This window comes from Puma concolor, chromosome B3, assembly GCF_028749965.1.
Source record: "Puma concolor isolate L17-30 chromosome B3, mPumCon1.1.hap2, whole genome shotgun sequence".
Lineage (NCBI taxonomy): Eukaryota > Metazoa > Chordata > Mammalia > Carnivora > Felidae > Puma > Puma concolor.
Genome location: NC_141672.1, coordinates 4,519,255 through 4,543,550, shown reverse-complemented (window position 1 = coordinate 4,543,550; position 24,296 = coordinate 4,519,255). Strand labels below are relative to the sequence as shown.

At 48.3% G+C, this 24,296-nt stretch overlaps 1 protein-coding gene across 4 annotated transcripts in view; it reads left to right on the top strand.

Annotated features, from left to right (window-relative positions):
- PPP2R5C (protein phosphatase 2 regulatory subunit B'gamma) overlaps positions 1-24,296 on the top strand; it is a 130,416-nt gene that overhangs the window by 56,226 nt on the left and 49,894 nt on the right. For all 4 annotated transcript variants that reach the window (XM_086708787.1, XM_086708785.1, XM_086708789.1 and 1 more), the window contains one exon: positions 24,058-24,257. In XM_086708787.1, the coding sequence (XP_086564913.1) occupies positions 24,058-24,257 (200 nt within the window). The remainder of the gene's footprint in view (positions 1-24,057; positions 24,258-24,296) is intronic.

The window sequence follows — 24,296 nt, the reverse complement described above, 5'->3', positions numbered from 1 at the left end:
TGTCCCTTTGACCTCTGTGCGGACACACTCGCTTGTTGTTTGTGTCATGGGAAGAATACTAGGCCCTCGGTGTGGTGCTGCGAGGGTCCCGAGGCTTGGGAGAGTTCTAACGATACGTTGGTACATGGCGAGAACTCAGTAGTGGTGAGCTCTTCTGTGTTCCTTAAAAGTGAACACAGCGTAGAAAGTTAGTGAGATAAAATACAGTGGGGGAATTCGATTTTCAAAATTGTTTGAGGAAATTCTTCAATCCCCAAGCCAGAACAAGAAGCTGAGGCTTCCGGCAAAAAGCAACTAAAATGCTGTGTGCCTGCAAGGCCACAAAGCTGAGCTGCGGGCGGGGAGCTGTGCCCCAAAGCTGTGGCAGAGAAAGCCGGCCCCCGGGCGCGACCACAGGCGCGGGCAGAGGCTTCCCTGCCGCACTCGCCCTTCTCCGCTCCAGGCCTGCCAATGTCCAGGCTGAGCCCCAGCACCTAGGGTGGCACACACACTTAAGGCTGGTGGTGTCAGGGACGCTGTTCAGTCATTAGTGTCCGTGGGTTCTTTCGTTACTTTGGAAGTTTATATCTCAAGTACCTGAAGACAGATCTTTTTCAAAATGCTATTTAAACTGAACAAACTGCCTTAAACATAATATCTCAATGCTGAACATCCGGCTGGGATATTGCATACATCTTTCTAGGCCAACAAAATTTAAAGATTTTTATCTTTTTTTTTTAATTTTTTTTTTTAACATTTATTTATTTTTTGAGAGACAAAGGGAGACACAGAATCCGAAGCAGGCTCCAGGCTCTGAGCTGTCAGCACAGAGCCCGACGCAGGGCTTGAACCCACAAACTGCTGAGGCATGACCTGAGCCAAAGTCAGATGCTTAACCGACTGAGCTACCCAGGTGCCCCAAAGATTTTTATCTTTAATTTTTTTATTTTCATAATTTTAAAAGTTACGTTTATATGTACATTATAGGCACTATTATATATATATTATATGCATGTATATTATATGCATTTATATACATGCATATACATAATATGTACTTACATACATATATGCACGTATAATGTGCATATATATACATATATTATATATATAATATATATCATGTATTCTATATATTGCTAGATGTAATCAATGAAACAAACATGGGTCTTCTAACTTTGGCTTTAAATCCTAAAATGAGATGGGTAAAATATAATAAGGTATTAAAAAGAAGTAGAGAGTAAGGGATATGTTAGGCAGACGTGAAAGCAGGGAGCGTGTCGCTGATAGCGGGTGAAGCCGAGTTCAAGGCAGAAAAGAGTCCTTGAGACGGGATTGCTTCACCAGGCCGGAACACGGGGTCTGCAGATGGCAGGAGCGATGTGGGTGTCGGTGGCCCAGAAGACGTAGCCTCCAGAGCCAGAGGGACTGTAAGACAGAATGGAGGAGGCGAGTGGTGGGGAGACCCGCCCAGACCCCCCCACCCTGGAGGACCAGGGGTGACCGCGTAGTGACGACGAGCCAGGAGAGGCTTTGGAGACAAGTGGTCACGAAGCTGAGTTTAGCATTACTCTAGGTCACCCAGAAAGCCTCTGCTGCTTCCAGAAAGTTGAAGTAAGTAGAAACCATAGACTGTCATCACGATGCAATAAAAACGGGAATAAATGCAGAGGTAGAAACCAGGCCTCCCTCGGAGGCCCGCGGGGCAGAGGGCGCGTTGCTCCTGGCCTGGCCCCAGCTGGCGCTTCCGTGTTGGTGCCGTCGGCTCCTCCGCCGCCCGGGGTTCCCTCCGTGGACGGGCCTCCCCATCCAGCCCGTCACTGGGGGTGGTTCTTTCCTAAAATTGTTTTGTCTGTTGGCTTTTTTGAGTTGGGGTTTGCTTGCTCGTCTCCCCCACTTGGGGGACGGTGCCACGAGAGCAGGGACCTTACCCGTCCCGTGGAAAGCATCCGCTCGGTGGCCGGGTCACTGTCCACTCTGGGACTTAGAGTGGTGCCGTCCCGCGAATGCCTCCTGGTGGTCGTGGTGACCGAGCTGTGGCAGCTGCCCTGCGACCTTCCATCTGCTGCCTCACTCAGTCCACGCCGTCACCCCGGAGGGAGGGACCGTCGTCGTCGTCGTCCCCAACGTGCCAGCCGGCCAGCAAACGTGGGCTCGGCAGACCGCCCCGGAGCTGGCGGAAGGCCGAGCTGAGGGTCCGTGGAGGTCGCCTGGCGGGGGCCTGAGCCCTCGTGGACGGAAGCACCCGGCCTCCTGTGGGTGTCGAGTCCGCGTGCAGCTGTGGTTGTTACCCAAGAACGAGGAGAGACGATGGACATGCCGAAAAGCCAGGAAAGGACCAAAGTGAATTCAGCAACTGCCGTGGTCCATAAAGACGAAAGCAAGAATGAACGAACCAGGCGCTGGAAACAAGGAGGACACCCAGGGCAGGTGCTGGAGGAGAGCCTGGTGAACAAGAGAAGAAGCAGGGTCCCCGCAGGAGTGGCTCCGAGGGACGGGACGTTCACAGCCGCACCTCAGTGCATCCCAGGGCCGCCCCCGATAAAACTCAGCTTTCCTTGGCCGTTTGCTCAATGAAAGCTGTCAAAATAATCCCGAATGTACAGCAAGCTGAAGGCCAGGGTAAAGCATTTCCCTTCTCAGCGATCAGCACATCCGCTCTGTCCTGTCTGGCACTTGTATGCTTATGTTCAGGGCCCGGGGCTCCTTTCTGCCTCTTTCCCCCCAATGTTGGTCCCGCCTTCTCTAAGGGAAGGGAGACCCCAGAGGCAGGGCCCATCCCTTTGGGTTGCTGTCATCTTTTCTTCCTGGTCCTATAACCTCTCACTATTTTTCTAGCTCGCTGTCGCCCGTTAAACAGATTTGTTTTACATTTTTTTTTTCTCCAGCTTTCCTTGCTTCAGTGGGAGGTCGGCCGTTAACGGGCTCTGCGGTTCCCAGAAGCAAAGTCCCCGCCGGGACAGGAGCCAGCCCTGGGCTCTCCAGAGGAGAGACCTGTAGGGAGACCGACGGGCTTGTGGTCACAGGCTAAGTACCTTCCCACCAGCCTCCCTGTTCGGGGCCCCTCACGCCCCTGCTTCGTGGTGCCTGTGACCATCCTTGCCCAGGCCTCGGGTTCGCCGGCACCTGCCAGGTTGCTTCTCCACCGTCCCGTGGCCACGCCGCCGGCCTGCCGTCCCTCTCCTCCCAGGCGTCCGGCCAGCTTCTCTCCAGCTTAGCGGTCCTGTTGTCTTGAAGGTGTAAGGCTTGCAAAGAATTCACCATCTTTTTAGTGAGGTTTTAGGAGGAATAAAACTAGATCGGTGCGTTCCATCGTCCATCTATAATCATCATAAATTAGAGCATTATTTGTAATATTGTTTTAAAGGAAAGCCATGAGCAGACTGGCTCAGTTTATGAAATTCTAGCACACGTGAGTAAAAGTGCAAACAGAAGTGGTCTTGGTCCAGTTACTGATCTACAGTACACACTCAACACAGGGTCGAGCGAGGTAGAAACGGCAGCGTGTGAAGCGTGGTTCTCGGTCGTGCGTTCTACAGAATATGTGCACGAGGAGGCCCCCAGGTGGACGCGCCTCAGGATGCCAGAAGCACATATCTGAATTTTCCTTTCTTATGTTTGGACTTTTATGGTTAACATCTATCGTTTTTCTGAAAATAGAATCCTTTAGAAATACGTAACACATCATATGCTAGCAATTGAATACTGAGCTCAAATTTCATTTAAAGACCAGTGGTCGGGGCGCCTGGGTGGCGCAGTCGGTTAAGCGTCCGACTTCAGCCAGGTCACGATCTCGCGGTCTGTGAGTTCGAGCCCCGCGTCGGGCTCTGGGCTGATGGCTCAGAGCGTGGAGCCTGTTTCCGATTCTGTGTCTCCCTCTCTCTCGGACCCTCCTCCGTTCATGCTCTGTCTCTCTCTGTCCCAAAAATAAATAAACGTCGGAAAAAAAAAAAAAAAACGTTTAAAAAAAAAAAAAAAAAAGACCAGTGGTCAATTGGATGCAGAGAGTAAGACCTCACATATAGGTTCAAGCCCTTGGCTTGCTTTTTTTTTTTAATGTTTGTTTATTTTGAGAGAGAGGGGCAGAGAGCGAGAGGGAGAGAGTCCCAGGCCGGTTCCGCGCTGTCAGCACAGAGCCTGACATGGGGCTCGATCCCACAAACCAAGAGACCATGACCTGGTCCACATCACAAGCTGGACGCCCAAACGACTGAGCCACCCAGATACCTTGGATCCTTGGCTTTCCATAGGCTCCTCCTCACAGTACTCACTTGTAAGTTGCTCTCCTGGATTTAAAAAAAAAAAAAAAATCACAGTGTTCTGTGTCGACCCCGTTTCTGTCTAGAGACCCTGTGGTATGTCCCCTTTTCCTCCCTCTAGGAACTCTGGTCTTGGAGAGGAGCGTCCTTTCACAACCTCGTAGAGCCAGGAGGAACCCTGTTTCCCAGATGTGGAAACCGGGCCCCCAAAATCTCAGGCAGGTGCCACAACTGTCTCACAGCAGTTAGCCCACCGCCCGGGTCTTGCTGCCTTCCGTTTTTTTCTCTTCCTGCCCACGGGAGCCTACAGCACCTACCACCCAAAAACCGGGTCCACCATGGTCCTTTATAAACCTATCGCTCAAGGGATATTTTCCCGTTCAAATCTAATTGAGCCACAAATTGACAGTACTGAGATGTCCCTGAGCTCATCTGAGAGCGCGGCTCCTCTGTGACCTAGCCGCACATGTGTCATAATCGGATTTGAGGCTCACTCAGCCCCTTGCAGGCAGCATTTAAGGAGCTGCTCTGGGGCTGCGCTGTTCTAAGAGCCAGAACAGCAGAGCACAGTCGCTGTGCCCAGTTTGCCAGGACACCGTGTAATTGAATTCTGCACAGCCAGACGCCATCAGATTCGGATTCCGCCTTTTGTCAGGTACAAATTTAGTTGCTGAGTGCAGTGCATTAGTGGTCTGCTTGGAAATGCCTGGAGAGGATGAAAAACGTTGCTTCCGTAACAGACATTTTTTAAGGATAGGAGCATAAACAAGATTGAGTGACAGAAGCTAACTGCACCTCTTTAGCAAAAACAAAAACCAGTGACACGGATTAAGGACAGACTAGTTCAAGGGGCGCCTGGGTGGCGCAGTCGGTTAAGCGTCCGACTTCAGCCAGGTCACGATCTCGCACTCCGTGAGTTTGAGCCCCGCGTCGGGCTCTGGGCTGATGGCTCAGAGCCTGGAGCCTGTTTCTGATTCTGTGTCTCCCTCTCTCTCTGACCCTCCCCCGTTCATGCTCTGTCTCTCTCTGTCCCAAAAATAAATAAACGTTGAAAAAAAAAAAAAAAATTAAAAAAAAAAAAAAAAAAAGGACAGACTAGTTCAGGCCTTGCTCTGAAGCACATGACGTGTGTTCACAACAATCCAGTGCATTGTTGGGCAGTTATCCCCATTTTCCAGTTGAGGAAAGTGAGGCCCTGAAGTCACTGAGGTAGTAACAGGTGGAGCTGAGATTCCAACCCAGGCATCGCCCGCTCGCTTTCTGCCAAGCGAAGGGCTCCAAGTTCGAAGCAAGGTGACGACCTCAGAGTGCCATGAGCATAAGTTGTTTCGATCTAACTGTAAAACAGGGAACATAAAGAGGTCGTCTTTGGAAGTACTTTGTACGGAAACGCCGGCTTTCGAGGACCGGGTCAGGAGGTTTGCCCGCATGGCTCCCGCTCGGATCACCAAGTCCCTCCAGGGCTCCGGCTCGCTTGGGGTCGCATCCCACCTGCGTCCTGCACAAGCTCTGGGAGCACAAGCTCTGGGAGACCAGCATTTCCGAGTGCGGCTCCATCAACGCGGTGTTGGCTTTGTAATGGAATCTTGTAGTTGGAAACTGAGCGGTTGAGGGTAAAGGTCGCTGGGAGACAGGAGGGGGAAGTTCCTGCCAAGCAGGGACCCTTGGGGGCCGGCTGGGGACATCACCCCACGCCCTGCAGGTGTTGCTGGCATGCTGCTGTCCCCGCAGCCCGCCCAGGTCAGTCGTGGAGGAGCGCCTTCCACCTGTGCTGTCCCGTCACGCTCCACCCGGCCTGCCTCAAAGACCGTGAGCTTGCAGCTCCCCTGCTGAACTTGTGTGTGCTTCTCGGCACAGAAGGTTCTTGGATCCTGGTTGGAAGGCTCTTCTTCCCAGGTCCCGGCACAGCCAGGCAGATCTTACCCAGCACATTTTGCCCCTTGGACAGAAGTACGTGCACGTGATTCGAAGCATCGTCTCCGTTTCCCATGCAACGTGGGATCAAAGCTGTGGAAGAGGAGCGGCTAGATGTCTTCAATCCATAGCAAGCACTCGAGTATTTCCTGTTTGAACTGGCAATAGAAACATCAAATATTCGGGCGGCATGTCCTTCTCCAAGGGACAAATGAGCCTTGTGGTCGACTCTTCGGACGACGCACTCCGTGTGTTTAGAGTGTGTGCGGTTCGTGGAGCGTGATGCGATCGGGACCTTTCATAAAGCAGCAGGCGGTGCGCCTGGGCCACTTGCCTCGCCTTAAAAAGGAGAACGGGGTCACCCGACTGGGTCAGGCAGAGGAGCGTGCGACTCTTGATTCCGGGGTCGTGAACTCAAGCCCATGTCGGGTATAGAGATTACTAAAAAAAAAAATAAAATAAGTAAGCATTAAAAAAAAAAACAAAGGAGAGCGAGGGTGTGGAGCACTGCAGGTCGGTCGCCTCGCTTCGCGGTTGGCTTTGTGTGGCTGCTGAGCCGCCGCTGGAGCGTTTCCTGGAGAAACGGGAGAAGCTGGCTCTCGGCCCCCGGCTGTGTGCTTTGTCCCAGGACCCATCTAGACTCTCGCTGGCCCAGCCTCGGCATCGCTTGTGCCGGGGCGTGGGGGAGGGGTGTGCTGTGGAGCCGTGTGTCACCGCTAATTACCCCTGCCACCTCGCTATCTCGGGGCCCACGTCTGAGGAGGCGCGGGCGTGGGCGGGCCGTGGCGCTACACGCCGGCCAGAGCACCCTCCGGCGTCACGGACCTGGGACCGGGCCCACAGCTGGTCATGCCTGGCGGGCACAGGTGGACAGACCTGGCATGGGCCTGCCTTCCCTCCTTAGCAGCCTTCCAGCTTCTCTGTCTCACTGTCTCCAGGCTCCGAGTTTAAAATCCTTCTCTTCACAGTTTGTGGATTACTTGAGACGGTAACACGACAGGCGTCAGCGGTGTAGAGGTTTCCATCTAGTTTACGCCTCCGACTGCCCTCTCGCCCCCCACGCTGGGTAGCCCGTCCAGCCCGGGCCGAGGGTCACCCTGCACAGAAGCGTGCAAGTCCCAGGTTAACAACGTGTGGAGTTTGGTCCTGTCAGTGTCCTTCGCTCGTGCGGCCCATTCGTGGGGCGCCTGTTACCGGGGGTGCGGCGGAGGCGGGGGTGGCTGTGCCCTCTCAGCCCCCGCGTTCCTCCCCGGACAGCCGCCCGATTGCAGTGACGAGGCCGCATCTGTGCCAGAGCCCATCAGAAAGCCCCCAGGGAAGGCCCGTCCGGTCCCCAGGAGGGCGTCAGCCGCTCCCCCCGCCACTGGGGTGCCACTGGCCCTTGGGGACAGGAAGAGCTGCCACCCACCTTTGTTGGCTGGTAGCCCTAATACTGCCGGCCTTCTGGCAGACGTCAGCTGATGGCCCGGCGAGGTGAGGACCGGAACCCAGAACAGGGAAGGACGAGCGCTAATTAGCACATGCTGCTTCTAGAGGGGAGGAGTCATGGGCATGCGCAGAGATGAGGACGGCAGCTCCTGGCGGTGGGACTTGAGGGGTCCGGCACCGCTTTCTATGCATCACCCCCTGGGGGTGGACATGCGCGCGCGCACACGCGCACACACGCACATGTCCCCGATTTCATGGTTTCCCGTGTGTGAGTCCCAGGGCTTGCTCTCGGCACGTCCCGGCACACAGCCCTCCAGGCTTATCTGTTGTGTCCTCCGTTGCCCTTTCCTGCAGCAGCTCTGGCCCAGACATCATGTGCGCAGAGCCCAGAATTCATCAGGAGGGGGTGCTCGTGGTCAGAAAGAACCATTCTTATCTATTTGAGACACAGAGAAAGGAAGGAGAGAACATAAAATCAAAACTGAAAACGAATCTGTACCTATTTTCACTGTGTCCTTCTCACGGCTCTACCCTGTTCTGTCTGCCGGTAAACACATTAGAAGTTCTAGAATCTTCCTTTGGCAGTCTGTGTGTCAAATGTAAGAAAAGCAGTGACTCTTCCTGAAACGATGCCTGCCCGTGTGCTTTCGATAAACGCGCTACTGTGTTGCTGGAGCGCTTGGTCACTGGATGCGGTGATATTATTCAGTATTTCGTCAGGAGTGCTGGTCTGCATGGAAGACGAAAGGACATAACCAGAGGTGCTGAACATTTACTAATCTGTACTAATGGTAACTGCCAAACTTCATTCCCCCAACAGAGGACTTCAGAACTAAATTCTTAAGCAGGGAATATGGCCTTGTGTCAATAAAACGCAGCTTTGGATTGATCTCCATATCCCTAGGAGTTTGACTTGGCTTCATCTTGGCCAAAAAAAAGAAAGAAAGAAAAAAAAAACCAACAGGCTTCCAATTCAGCTCATGTCTCTTAAATTCCTTGTATGTATTACCAGGAAGTGGGGACACATTCCTGAATACACATGTGTGTCCACAGGTGGCTTTAGAAGCTTCGGGAACACAAGGCTTGGAATGACGTCATGACTTCGCCTTGTTCTTACCATGGTAAAGTCTACACGAGAAGTCACTTTGTCTCCCATGTGACTTCCTTCACTGAAAAATGGACTTGCCTTAATTAGGAGCGTTCCTGAGGAAACAGGTCTCTCTTGGCCTCTGTCTTCTCTCAGCCGGGCCTGCTGCTTTGGGCCGTCCTTACCTCACCGCCTTCCCCACTGCTCCGTGGAGGCTGCCAGCTCTGGGAGGCTAAGAGCATGAGTGGACCACACCCTGGCTCCAGCCACTGCTTTCGAAAGGAGAGCTCTGCCTCGTTGAGTTATGCTCTGATTTCGTGAAAAGGGGTGGTGGATTGGGGGTCGCTGGTGGAACCCCTTCTCTGTGTGCAAAGGGGGAGAGAGGATTTCAGATGTCTGAGGAGGAGCTCGTCGGGTTAATGGGGGAGACCTGGCGATGGGCTTTAACCAGACCTGCGGTCCTGAGTGGACTTTCACCCCAGACTTGACCCCGAGGTCAGCACATCTGCTCCTTCGGGAGGGAGGGGCATAAACCTGGTGAATGTGTGTAACAAAGCTGAATAAACTGCAGAACTGGGTTTTGAAAGGGAACATTCATGATGGGTTTTGAGCTACAGATGGTCTCTTAGCAAAACTTGTTTAAAGCAAAAGTATGACTGTAGAAGCTGCTGGCCAGTCTTGTGTCCCCAGATTCATCCAAATTGGTTTCACAGGCGGTGTTTTCATCTTGTCTGAGTCCCAGAATCCTGCCCAGAGAGACTGGGAAAAGGGTGGTCTCGGCATACTCAAAACAGGAAGGAACGCTCGGTGCCTCTCGGTCAATTTTCGTGGAAGGACCACCCAGCACAAGACAGGGGCGGGCGGGCAGGCAGCACCCAGCGTTGTCGAACAAATGGACACTCTTAGCGTAGAGACGTGGTTCTTCAAAGCCCTGTCTGCTTCCAGTTACCGGTGGTGACTTCCACTCCTTTGTGGGAGGTGGTGTGGACGGGGCTGGCGTGCACATTGGCTGTATTTGAACGAAGTAACACCCATTGAGAAGCCTGGCCATGGGCTCGGTGCGTAGGGTGAAACTAAGCCGCCATGTCTCATCCACACTAAGACACCGCTGATTATAGGTCAAGCGTGTTGTAAGGGTTCCCAAGAAGGAAAGGAAAAACCATCAAGTGAAAGCCACAGCTTGATCTTGGTACGGAAAACGTATACACTAGAATAGATAGACCATGATGCTGGCACTTTGACATCGGGAAAGATTTATTATAACTTTGAAAATAATCAAGGTAGGAGTGCATTGAGAGGATTAACTCAGTTCTGAAATGGGGCAGGTGCTAAGGGGCAGGGTTCAGAGGCCCCCTCCGCGGAAGTGAACGTGTCATCCAGCTGCATCTGTCTGTCGCCCTTGCGAGCTGTGAGAGTGGGGACTTCTAGAGTAGGAGATGCCCCGTTAGTGGAAACGGCCCTGAGGAGCCAGAGCGCGGCGTCAGGATCGCGTCACAAGAGACGCGCAGGTTCTAGACTGGACTCAGCCCTTGTCTTGTGACGTGGGTCTTCCCGCTTCTGGCATTTTCGTTTCAGTCCCTCTGTCACTCGTGAAGAGACTGTTCTCATTCCCAGATTGGACTCTGTCGCTCACCTGCGACAACCCTCTGTGATTGAAATCTGTCTGCTTACAGTCATTTCAAGGGTTTCCGCCAAAGTACCTCTGAGTATCCAAAGTGCTGAAATGCCTGTTCTCGGCAGTTTCTCCGAAGACCTTGGTTTTGTCTTAAAAATTTATGTAGACTTTGCATTCTACTCAGATACATGTGGCATTATTTTAACATGAATATGTCTTAAATTAAGGCACCTCTCAGTTAAATGACCTGAGTGTGTTTCCCTCAATTGCTGTGTCCATTCGCTGAACATTTGAGGTCCCCCATGTGCTTGTCCAGTTTTACATACTGAGGAGAACGTGCTGAACAAGACAGAGGCTTTCCTCTGTGAAACTTGTGATTAAGGATCCGGTGTGATTAATTCAGGGTTTATAAAACGTAAGCGTTCTGCTCACTTAAGATTCTTTTGGGGAGGGCGCCTGGGTGGCTCAGTTGGTTGAACGTCCGACCTCGGCTCAGGTCATGTCCCACGGTTCGCAGGTTCCAGCCTCACTTCGGGCTCTGTGCTGACAGCTCGGAGCCCGGAGCCTGCTTCGGATTCTGTGTCTCCCTCTCTCTCTGCCCCTCCCCTGTTCATGCGCGTGCTCTCTCTCTCTCTCTCTCTCTCTCTCTCTCTCTCTCTTTCTTTCTCTCTCAAAAGTAAATATAAACATTAAAAAAAAATTTTTTTAAAGATTCTTTTCAGGGAAAATGGATTTTCCAGGCAAGTGCACCCTGTTTAATTTGTCCTGTCCTTCAAGGCCCTCTGATCAGAGAAGTGGGCACACAGCCATTCCTCCCCACTGAGAGTGGCCTCAGTCCCTCCACAGTAGCCTCAGGTCCAGAGGCACTTCTCATGTGTTTTCCTCATTTTTCTTTTAGATCACCTATCAGGTCTTAACTTACATTTGTGTCATCAAAGCCTAGTTCGGTGCCTGGCATATATGATGTAATGATACAGGCCCCATAGTCAAGGTTGGGGCCTACTCTGAGACCTTAGTTTCTATGTCCTGGTTGCCTCATATCAAATGTTTCAGATCTGATAAACAAGTCGTGATACCATTTTTCTGTTACACATTTGGGATCATAATTGCTGATCATTGGGAGAAGGAAAGGAAGAAACGATACAAATAGAAAAAAATAGAGAGGTCACTTAGAACTTCATTTTGATTGGGAAGTGTTTTCAATTAAAAAGAAATCTCGGGGCGCCTGGGTGGCGCAGTCGGTTGAGCGTCCGACTTCAGCCAGGTCACGAGCTCGCGGTCCGTGGGTTCGAGCCCCGCGTCGGGCTCTGGGCTGATGGCTCGGAGCCTGGAGCCTCTTTCCGATTCTGTGTCTCCCTCTCTCTCTGCCCCTCCCCCGTTCATGCTCTGTCTCTCTCTGTCCCAAAAATAAATAAACGTTGGAAAAAAAAAAAAAAAAAGAAATCTATTCAGAGCTTAAGTTCTTCAACATAAATACTGGGTACATTAGAGAATGTGTTGGGATTGTGTGTGTGTGTGTGTGTGTGTGTGTGTGTGTGTGTGTGTGTCTATGTGTGTGTGTGTGTGTGTGTTCCAGTCCCAGGTAGATCAACATTAATTTAGAGGTTGTCAGCGTTGGTTTATCTAAAGCCATCGTGGAAGAGACTGCGATGTGTCTGTACCCCAGGAGTACTTGTGCGGGGCAGCTCTGTGGGGCCCATCCTGGTGACAGTGGCTGCCTTTGGGAGGAAGGATGGAGGCAGAGGATGGTTATGAAGGAAGGAGACTCATCTCCCTGTGTTCTTAGGTGTTTTTGAGGGTTGTTTCTGCTATGTGCACTTAGTCTGTAGCCTTTTTCGTTTGAAATACAATTCCTATACAGAAGCACATAAAACAAGGAGCGCCTGGGTGGCTCAGTCAGTTAAGTATCCGACTTCAACTCAGGCCATGATCTCACGGTCCATGAGTTCGAGCCCCGCATCAGGCTCTGTGCTGATGGCTCGGAGCCTGGAGCCTGCTTCGGATTCTGTGTCTCCCTCTCTCTCTGTCCCTCCCCCGCTTGTGCTCCGTCTCTCAAAAGTAAATAAAAATGTAAAAAAAAAATTTTTTTAAAAGAAGCACATAAAACCAAGTGCGATGAAGAAGTATAAAAACAAATCACCACCACCCAGACCAGGCGCCCATAGCCTCCTGTAGGTCCTGAATGGGTTGAGGGATGCCTGTTTCTATACCCTGTAAACATGAAATCATACCGAATAAGTCCTTTTTATCTCAGCTCATTCACCCAACAGCGTTTTGTAAGATGTATTCAGATCGTATAGGGCTCATTCGTCTCTGTGGTTTCAGAATATTGTAGAATATCCGCTGCCGGTGAACATTCAGGTTGTTTCCAGTTTGGGCTATTGGTGCTGATGGGAGCATTCTCTTACCCTGTTGTGCTGCACCTGCATGAGATTCGTAGGGTAAGTGCCCAACAGTGCAGGTCCCAGCTCCCGGGGCAAGAGTCCACTGGCTATATGTATTCAAATAGTTCCCTACTCTGTGGCCTGCCTTTTTTTATTCTTGGTGGAAAAGTTTTGAATTTTATATGTTCAGTTTATCAATCTTTTAGTGATCGTTATTTTTTATGTCTTAAGTTTTCTTGGACCCAAGTAAGTAAAATCAGAAATGAAAGAGACGTAACAACCAACACCACAGAAATAAAAAAGATTATAAGATAGAGACTACTACAAAAAATTGTATGCTGATAAATTAGACAACCTAGAAGAAATGAGTACATTACTAAAAACATGCAGTCTTCCAGAGCTGAATATAGAATAAATAGAAAATCTGAATATATTAGTAATTGTTAGTAATGAAAGTGATAAACAAAAATTACCCGTCCCCAAAAATACTAGCAAAAAATAAAAGTCCAGGACCAGATGAATTCATGGATGAATTCTTCCAAAAAGTTAAAAAGTTAATGGCTTTTTCCCCAAATTATTCCAAAAAATAGAGTAAGAAAGCTTCCTCATACATTCTACTAGGCCAGCATTATCCTGGTACCAAAACTAGACAAAGACACCAGTAAAGAAGAAAACTACAGGCCAATATCCCTGATGAACATAGATGCAAAAGTCTTTGGCAAAGTATTAGTAAACCACGTACGACACCGCCTTAAAAGGATCATTACTGTGATCAAGTGGGATTTATTCCAGGGATACAGGCATGGTTCAACATTTGCAAGTCAATGTGATACACCACATCAACAAAACAAAGGATAAAAATCCTATGATTATCTCTGGGCGCCTGGGTGGCTCAGTCAGTTGAGCATCCGACCTGGGCTCAAGTCATGATCTCACAGCTTGTGAGTTTGAGCCCCGCATCAGGGTCTGTGCTGACAGCTCGGAGCCTGGAGCCCGCTTCAGATTCTGTGTCTCCCTTTCTCTCTGCCCCTAACCCACTCACATTCTGTCTCTCTCTAAAATAAACATAAAAAAAAAAATTAAAAGAAAAATTCTATGATTATCTCAATAGATGCAGAAAAAGCCTTTGACAAAATTCAACATCTATTCATGATAAAAACTCTCAACAAAGTGGGTTTAGAGGCAACATACCTCAACATAATAAAAAAAAAAAACACAAAAATAAACCCCATTGTAACATCATACTCGATGAAAAACTGAGAGCTTTTCCTCCAAAAGACAGGATGTCCACCCTTGCCACTTTTATTCAACATAGCACTGAAAGTCTTAGCCATAGCAATCAGACGAGAAAAAGAAACAAGAGGCTTAACGCTGGAAGGAGCGTGTTAACTGTCACAGTTTGCAGATGACATGTTACTATACCTAGAAAACCTTAAAGACCCCACCAAAAAAACTATTACAAGTGATCACTGAATTCAATGAAGTCCCAGCATTCAAAACTAATACCCAGAAGTTGGTTACATTTCTATACACTAATAGTGATGCAACAGGAAGAGAAATTAAGAAAAAATCCATTCAAAAATACACCAAAAAGAGGGGTGCCTGGGTGGCTTAGCCAGTTGAGCATCTGACTCTTGTTTTCAGCTTGGGTCATGATCCTGGGGTCATGGGATCGAGCCCTGTATCGGGCTCCATGCTGGGTGTGGAGCCTGCCTGAGATTCATTCATTCATTCTCTCTCTCTCTCACCCTCCCTTCCCTCCCCCTCTGCCCTCTGCCTCTCTGCTCTCTCTCTCTCCTGCTTCTGCACACTCCTGCTCTTAAAAAAAAAAAAAAAGAAAAGAAAAGAAAGAAAACACCAAAAAGAATAAAATACCTAGAATAAATTTAAACTTAACCAAGGAAGTGAAAGACCTATACTCTGAAAACTGTAAAACACTGATGAAAGAAATTGAAGATGACCAAATGGAAAGATATACCATGCTTATGGATTGGAAAAATTAATATTGTTAAAATATTTATACTACCCAAAGCAATCTACGGATTCGGTGCAATCCCTGAGTACCAATAGCATTTTTCACAGAACTAGAATAAATAATACTAAAATTTGTATGGAACCACAAAAGACCCTGAATAGCCAAAGCAATCTTGAGAAAGAATAACAAAGCTGGAGGTATCACAATTCCAGATTTCGAGTTACACTACAAAACTGTAGTAACAAGACAGTATGGTACTGGCACAAAAATAGACACCTAGGTCAATGGAAGAGAATAGAAAACCCAGAAATACACCCATGCTTTTCTGGTCAATCTATGATGAGGCAGGAATATATAATGGGGAAAAGACAATCTCTTCAATAAATGGTGTGGGTAAAACGGGACAGCTACGTGCAAAAACACAAAACTCAAATGGATTAAAGGCCTAAATGTGAGACCTGAAATCATAAAACTGCTAGAAGAGAACACAGATAGTAATTTCTTTATTGGTCGTAGCAACATTTTTCTAGATATGTCTCCTAAGGAAAGGGAAACAAAAGCAAAAAATAAACTGTTGGGACCGCACCAAAATAAAAAGCTTTCACACAGCAAAGGAAACAGCAAAACAAAAAGGCAACCTACTGAATGGACGAAGATATTTGCAAATTATATATCCTGTAAGGGGTTAATATACAAAGTATATAAAGAGATTATACAACTCAACATCAAATAACAATCATCATCATCATCATCAATTACAAAATGGGCAGAGGTCCCGAATAGACATTTTTCCAAAGACGTACAGATGGCCAACAGGCACATGAAAAGATGCTCAGCATCACTCATCAGGGAAACGCAAATCCAAAGCACAATGAGATACCACCTCACACCTGTCAGAACGGCTAGAGTCAAAAAGAAATAACAAGCGTTGGCAAGGATGTGGAGAGAAAGGAACTCTTGTGTACTGCTGGTGGGAATATAAATTGGCATAGCCACTGTGGAAATCAGTATAGAGATCCCTAAAAAAAAAAAAAGTATGATCTGTTATCCCACTAGTAAGTATTTACCCAAAGAAAATGAAAACGCTAATTCAAAACGATATGTGCACCTCTGCATTTATTGCAACATTATTTACAATGACCAAGATTTGGAAGCAACCCAAGTATGCACTGATAGATGAATGGATAAGGAAGGTGTGTGTATATATATACCTGTACATATATATACATGCACACGTACAGACAGTGGAATACTACTCAACCATAAAAAGGGATGAGATCTTGCCCTCTGCAACAACATGGATGGAGCTAGAGAGTATAACGCTAAGTGAAATAAGTCAGACAGAAAAAGACAAATACCATATGTTTTCCCTTATATTTGGATTCTCGAAAACCAAATGAACAAACAGCTGGACGAACTTATGGTTGCTAGAGGGGAAGAGGTGGAGGGTATGGACAAAACGGGTGGAGGGGAGATGGACGTACAGGCTCCCAGTTGTGGAATGAATATGCCACGGGAATCAAAGATACGGCCCAGGGAATATCGTCAGTGGTATATGCTGTGTTGGCTGGTGACCGACGGTGGCTACACTCGTGAGCACAGCGTCAGGTATAGAGTTGTTGAACCACTGGATCGTGCACCTGAAGCTAACGTCACGTGTGTCAACCGAACTCAAATTAAAAAAAAAAAAAGTCCTTTTCCACTTCTTTGTTGACGTAAGATATTCTTCTGTATTATTTTCTAAAAGCATTAGGGTTTTGTGTTTCAAATTTAATTCATAACCCACTAGGAGCTTTTATATATGTACAATATATATATTATATATATATAACGTGACCCAGTTTCTTCTTCCCTTCTTCCTTCCTTCCTTCCTCCCTCCCCTATTTCCTCTCCCTGGGTACCTAGTTGTCCCAGTGCCGTGTATTTAAATTTTAAAGACTGACTTTTCTTCACTATTCTGCAGTACAGTTCTGTCATAAATCTAGAATCCGTATATGCCCACGCCTGTCCATGGGCTCTGTTCTCTGTGGCTTGGCTGTTTTCATTAATGAAGCTTCACAGTAAGTCTGCATTTCCAGAACAGTGAGTTACCCCACCCTGTTAAAGATCTTCTCCAAGAGGGTCTTGGTTTGTGTTGACCCCTTACGTTTCCTATGCATTTTAGGATACGCTTGCCCAGTTCCACGAGTCCCTGATGGGATGTGGATTGGGGCAGCGCCGAATCTTGAAGTCAGCTTCTTCATCTGGGGAATGTTATGTACAGACTCCTGGTGGCTCCCTCAGGCCCAGCGGGATCTGGTGGGAGCTTCCCTCCAGGCTGGGAGAGGTGAAGGGAGCTGCTCTCGACACATCCTGGCAGGCGGCTCAGGCAAGAAAAAGAACACCATCGGTCTTTGCAGATGAAAGGATGGCATACACAGAAGACCAAAGGGATTTACAGATAACTTTATTAGAATTAATGGAGTTAATTAGAAGAGTTAAGCAAAGTAGCTAGATACAGAAGTAATCCCCCAAAACATTTTTTGTGTGTCACGGCAGCAGTTAGAAAAATTAAGTCTTTTTAAAGATACCATTTACAGGGGCATCAGAACCTAACAAATACCAAAGAGTAAATCTAAAAAATGTGCAGCACATTGTAAGAGAAAATTATAAAACTTTATTGAAAGACATTTAGGGAAAACTTGAGTGAGCGGAGAAATATTCCATGTCCATGGATTGGAAGTCTCATTATCGCACAGGCTTCCGTTTTTCACAAATTGATAAAGGGAATTTAAAGGGTCATTAATAGGGCATCTGGAGGGCTCAGTCGGTTGAACATCCGACTTCAGCTCAGGTCGTGACCTCGCGGTTCATGAGTTCAAGCCCTGCGTCCGACTGTGCTGACAGCTCAGAGCTTGGAGCCTGCTTCAGATTCTGTGTCTCCCTCTCTCTCTGCCCCTTCCCTACCTGTTCTCGCTCTCTCTCTCTCTCTCTCTCTTTTTCCATCTCTCTCTCTCTCAAAAATATTTACAAAAACATAAAGGGCCATGAATAATCAGCATGGAACAAAACAAGGTGAAAGAACTTAGTTTAACAGATACCGAGCCTTATTTTAAGGCTGTAGGAGCTAGGACTTGGGTGTTGGTGCTGGGAGAGGCGTCAGTGCAGCAGAACGTTCCGGGCCTGCAGCCGGGATCGAGGACAGAGGGGACGCAGGCAGCAGTGGGAAAGATGGGTCATTTCAGAAATGGCACATAAACTTCCTTTTTCAAAAACAAAAGAGTAATGCTGAACTTTGGTTTTCTAGTGGGGGGACCCTGCCATCTGCCTCACTTTGTCATATAAGAAATAGAACTCAGTGGAATTTAGCCCACGTTAATGAAGAAGCGCACATTTACTCCATAGTGTTAGTAACTGAATCCAACTTTATTCCTGCTCACCTTGTACTAAGAATAGATACATCGGAAGGACAAGATGACATCATAGCTCAAGGTTTGGCTGTCTCCTTTTAGCGAGATTGCTTGTTTGTTCCCATTGTGAATGAGCCATCTCTTGTCTGTGGGCTCACAACTTCGTATTTTCTTAGACCCTCTTGGGACCTGTGCACCATGCCTTTGAGAAGGCGCCGTGGGAGCTCACAGAGGTGCTGTGGTTACACTGTGGTCTCTCTCCTTGGAAATCAAGCCGCTTCAGCTGCTTAGAAAACATTCCATGAGTGACCACAAAGTAGTTGACCGCCCGTGAGCATGAACCTTTGTGGGGAGGGAATCTCTCGAGGTGACATTCTCCAGGCTCAGTTTTAGCAGTCTCTTTATTTTCTCTTTATTTCATTCGAGTCATGGTTATTTGGAAAAAGCCATTTCCTATGTACCAGAGGGCCTGGTTCTCCTGTCTTTTTGCACCTGTCGTGCTGCAAGTTGGTTCTTTATTGTATCTTGAAGTGTTTTCTTTTCACCACCAACACTTGTCACGTAGAAGTGGGCTTGGCTGTGTAATCATTTTTCTGTCCGCCAACAGCTCGCATGATGCCTCCTCGCATATAGCTACAACTCAGTGATGCAGCCTCACCATATCCCACAATTCGTGGTTCAAGCGTGTCATGTCCCCACTCTGCCCCTTCCGAGGGGTGCAGACTGAGGCACACAGAAGCTTGCAGCACCTGTGAAGGTGGCTGTGATACAATTAGTGGCTTAGGAATGACTTTTTAAAGCCTGCCATGGCTCCTTGCTGCCTGGCGGTGGTCTGCAGACCTGACCACACGTGCCGGCGGCCAAGCGGTCTCAGGCACACGCCCCCACCGTGTGTCCATTTGCAGGTTATGTGTTGGCTCGGCTTACATGTTATTCTCTGCAGAAGAAGGAAGTGTGAATACCTAGAAGTTCTGTGGATACCACCTTGGGCACTCCTGGGGCTCGGCCCCACTTTGAAGGTCAGGATTGGGGCAACGAGCCCATTCCCTATGGCTCCTCTGGTGTCGTGGATACAGGAACGCTGCCCTCCGTCCTGGTGGGGACCGAGAGCATTAATGGGGTGCCCTCACCCTACTCTGATGGTATAACCTTCCTCGAGCATCCCTGTCAGTTATAAATTACAGGCTTCCTTTCAGTAAGTCTGTTTTTAAAAGAACGACACAGGGGCGCCTGGGTGGCGCAGTCGGTTAAGCGTCCGACTTCAGCCAGGTCACGATCTCGCGGTCTGTGAGTTCGAGCCCCGCGTTGGGCTCTGGGCTGATGGCTCAGAGCCTGGAGCCTGCTTCCGATTCTGTGTCTCCCTCTCTCTCTGCCCCTCGCCCGTTCATGCTCTGTCTCTCTCTGTCCCAAAAATAAATAAACGTTGAAAAAAAAATTAAAAAAAAAAAATAAAAGAACGACACAGTCATACCTCCGCCTTGTGTGCGCTGTTTCCCACGCCACGGATTAGTGTCTTCCCAGCTCCTAGTGTGTCCCTACATTTTGCTTCTAGGTATCATTCAGGATTTACCTTGAAATAATTGGGAAGGGTCCCAAGTTTACAATAATAGACTCATGAGGACCCTGGCGGGGGGCGGGGGGGTGGGGAGCGGGGAGGCTGCTGAAAGGTTTATACAGACCCAGGGTACCTTGTGTGTGGTTTTATCTGTGTAGAAGAATGTAATAGCTCCTAACTTAAGAAATAATAAACCAAAAACCATAAAATACCTAGGAATAAATATAAGCAAAGAGGTGAAAAATCTATACACTGAGAACTATAGAAAGTTTATGAAAGAAATTGAAAAAGACACAAAAAAATGGAAAAAGATTCCATGCTCCTGGATAGGAAGAACAAACATTGTTAAAATGTCAACACTACCCAAAGCAATCTACATATTCAATGCAATCCCTATCAAAATAACACCAGCATTCTTCACAGAGCTAGAACAAACAATCCTAACATTTGTGTGGAACAGGAAGACCCCGAATAGCCAAGGCAATCTTGAAAACGAAAACCAACACTGGAGGCATCACAGTCCTACTCCAAGACGTATTACAAAGCTGTCATCGTCAAGACAGTATGGTACCGGCACAAGAACAGACACTCAGATCAATGGAACAGAATAGAGAACCCAGAAATGGACCCACAGACGTATGGCCAACTAAACTTTCACAAAGCAGGAATATCCAATGGAATAAAGACAGTCTCCTCAGCAAGTGGTGCTGGGAAAGCTGGACAGCGACATGCAGAAAAATGAACCTGGACCACTTTCTTACACCAGACACAAAAGTAAACTCGAAATGGATGAAAGACCTAAACGTAAGACAGGAAGCCATCAAAATCAACACTTCATCGACACATTCTGAAACACTTGTGTCGGTGTTATTAGTCTGTATGCAATTTAAAATTAAAGTGAGCCACTGTCCCTCATGGGCAAAATTCAAAGTCCATTTTTTTTTTTTTTTTTTGCTTCATGGAGGTAACGTAAGGTTTGGGTCAAGTCCAGCATCGTGGTTTATTACTTAAGAGTCGGGCGGCCTTGAATACTGAATACAGAAGTGTGAGGTACCCACAGTGCCAGGCCTGGTTAGTTTGGTAACATGCGGTTCACATTACAGGGATGATCAGAAGAGTAGAGTCAAGTACAGGTTCAAGTCTGTCACACCTCTTTTCCTTCTTTCAAGATTAGCAATGCTAATTTAGAAGTTTGGTTTGGGGGGATTTTTTTTTTTTTTTTTTTACTTTTTAAACCATGAAATTCTAAAAGCCAAATGAGGTTTTAGGAAATAAGAGTTCATGAGATTAAATTTTTTTTAATATTTATTTATTTTTGAGATTGAGACAGAGCATGAGTGGGGGAGGGGCAGAGAGAGAGGGAGACAGAATCCGAAGCAGGCTCCAGGCTCCGAGGTCTCAGCACAGAGCCCGACGCGGGGCTCGAACTCAAGAACGGTGAACTCATGACCTGAGCCGAAGTCGGACGCTCAACCGACTGAGCCAGCCGGACGCCCCAAGAGTTCATGAGATTATCATCATGACAGACTCTTTTATAAGCTATAAATGAAAATAGTATAGTCACAACTTCACTGTCTGGAACCCTGGAAGAATTGACATAAATGCCGGAAGGCTGAGATTTTACTGTCTTTTAGAAGAATTTTAGATAGAAAACTTTAAATCTGTTTTACTCTGCTCTTCCTCCTTAATCAGAATACATTTGTTTTAGTGGTTTTGGTGATAACCTTGTCTCTACTCTGAATGTCAGTTCTTATCACTGTGTTAAAGGAGTGAATGATGCTTTCAGATGCTTTTGAGGTAGGTGAGACCTAATGACACCACCCTGGAGGACCCCAGGCGTGCCCTTGCTTTCGAGCACATTATGCTGCCATATCTGGATCTGCCACTTAATGGCGTGGTGGCCCGAGGCTGTTGAAGCTCTCCGCGTCTGGGTCCTCATGTGTCTCTTGGGGTAAACACAGCCTTCTTCGTTTTCTCCAGCGTCATGAGCCTGAGAATCCCAGATAGGTTCCAAATATACAAGCCGTGACTACAAAATGAACTCATTGAGGTGATCCTAGCAGACCGGAGGATGAACCAAGCTGTAGAGTTAATTGAGTGAGGATTGAAGTCAAGCAAGGAGGTAATTCAGAAAAGGAAACCTTTTCATTGGGAGAGGTTGGGCCCAAACACCGTAGCGGTCGTCATTCGTTGAAAATGATTCAACAGACAGACACCTACTACTCAGAATGTTTATGAATCTGGTTCTGCAAGCCTCGTTACTGGGCGTTAGGGGTGCACGGAGAACTAGAAAACGTAGTCACCTGGCCCGTGCGTTCGGGGAGCATGTGGGGGGAAGCATGAGATACTAGGCAGGATAGCTGAGATGCGGGAAGCAATAGCTAGTGCGCAGCGCCCGGCTCGGAGCGCGGCCCACGGCTGACTAGGTTGGCAGAGCCCTGAGCAGGAAACGGGCAGCTGGTGGCAGGAACGAGGAGGAGCCGGGAGGACACTCGGGGCGAAGAGGGTGAGGGCGCGAGCACTGAGGCAGGAAAACCCGAGGGCCCGGAGGTGCTCCCTGGGCGCAGGTGGGTGTGGGGTCTCAGCTCTGGGCCCGGGACCCCTTCACACTCCTAAACGTTATGTAGGACCCCCGACGAGCTTTTGCGTATGTGGGTTTAGCTACCGATATCGACCGTGTTCCAAATGAAAGCAGAAAAGATAAAGTGTATATTTATTAATTCATATAAAAATAACAAAACCGTGTGCTCGCTTTGGCAGCACGTATCCTAAAATTGAAAATAATAAACCTCGGGGCGCCAGAGTGGCTCAGTCGGTGAAGCGTCTAAGTTTGGCTCAGGTCACGATCTCGAGATCCTTGAGTTCGACCCGGCGTCGGGCTCTGTGCTGACAGCCCAGAGCCTGGATCCTGCTTCCGATTTTGTGTCTCCCTCTCTGTCTGCCCCTCCTCTGCTCGTGCTCTGGGTCTATCTCTCAAAAATAAGTAAACGTTAAAAAAATAATAATACAATAAGCCTAGCGCATGTTAACAGAAATAACGTCTTTATGAGCAAAGCCATATTTTATGAAAGAAAAACAAATTAAGTGAGAGAGTGGCATTGTTTTCTCTTTGTGCACATCCCCCTCCTGCCTGGCTTACTTGGAGATCGCCGGATTCTCCTGTCTGCTTCTGCATTCAGTGTGTCGCCGTGTGTCTTAGTTGAAATGTATGAAGACACATGTTTGGGGAAGCTGGGGACGAGTTCCTTAATATCCTTTGCACGTAGTTCCAGAATTTTCTTTGATATTACACCAAAACCTAAACAGGCAGTTTCTTGAAGGAATCTGTGATGGGGAATCTGAAACCATATAATGAGCCGAGCATACATTTTATTCCATTAAAATCCAGTGGAAGGACTTGCACTTTGAGTGCCCTGGAAGGACCTTGTAATGCCATTTATCGATCACTTTGAAGATACTGGTTCACTGAGTTTTGCAGACCTTCTGAGACACTTTGCAAATGTCGGACACATTTCAGTATGTATATCGAGAAACCTCACTCATTAGCGTCACCCCCAAAGCTCATCTTCACCCCAGGGAAGCCGTCAAGCTCACGCTGGCAGATAGCTTTCCAGACGTTCCAGAATCCTGGAAAATCGTCCAGAGCTCTGCCACTTCCCAGCCCTAAGGTGGCCCTCCAGACTGGTCTCCTCCCTCTGTTGTGTCACTGTACAGATAACCTGAAAAAACACGTGTCCGTACGGAGAAAGCTTGTAGGATGGTCCCTGCCCAGGCAGGCACCCACTGTGTAAAGGCGAGTGCTACGACTTAGGACTCTGCACTGTTTCTGTGCTGCCGTCACCACTAAGATCACCAGGCGTCGTGTCTGGTGTGAGTTGACCGGAGCCCAGAGTAAGGGACGAAAGGTGTTTTGTGGAGCGCCAGAGCGGTGACTCCGTGTGTTTGCAGCCGCTCGTTCTGACAAGCCTCAAACTGATGGCACTTGCTCCGTGTTTGCAGGAAGCCAGGGGACACCCGTGTGCCCTCCCCCTGTCACCCTCTTCACCTCGCCCTACCTGCATCCGCGGGTGTCGCTGGCGTGGGCGTCCGTGCCCCTCGCCCCAGACCGGGGCCTGCGGTCTGGCTCTCGTTCCGTGGCCCGGCACGGTGCCAGCGTGTGGTGACAGCCAGCAGTCAGGCGGTCGTCGCCGAATGAGGGAACGCATCCAGAGGGCGTATTCTGAACAGTAACCTCGATGTGGTTTCGGAGAGTAAACGGTATAGAAACGTTCTCATAAGCGCATGAGCTGAGCCGTTGACGGGCTGTCGTTTTTCTGTTTGGGGAATGTCTGACCTCTCTTCACCCCCGCCCCGCCCCTTCCCTCGAGTCTCTATTAATTCAAAATAAAAGTAGTAGAAGGCTTAGAAGCGTTTCACGGTGATTGTGGGTTAAGCATCTTTGCGATCAACGTACTTTGCTTTCTGCTTTTCAGATGTTCCTCCTGCTGATCAAGAGAAGCTTTTTATCCAGAAGTTGCGTCAGTGTTGTGTCCTCTTTGACTTTGTTTCCGATCCACTGAGTGACCTAAAGTGGAAGGAAGTAAAACGAGCTGCTTTAAGTGAAATGGTAGAATATATCACCCATAACCGGAGTGTGATCACAGAGCCCATTTACCCGGAAGTAGTCCATATGGTAAGTGGTTACAGTCTGACCAGCGCGTCCCGACCCTGA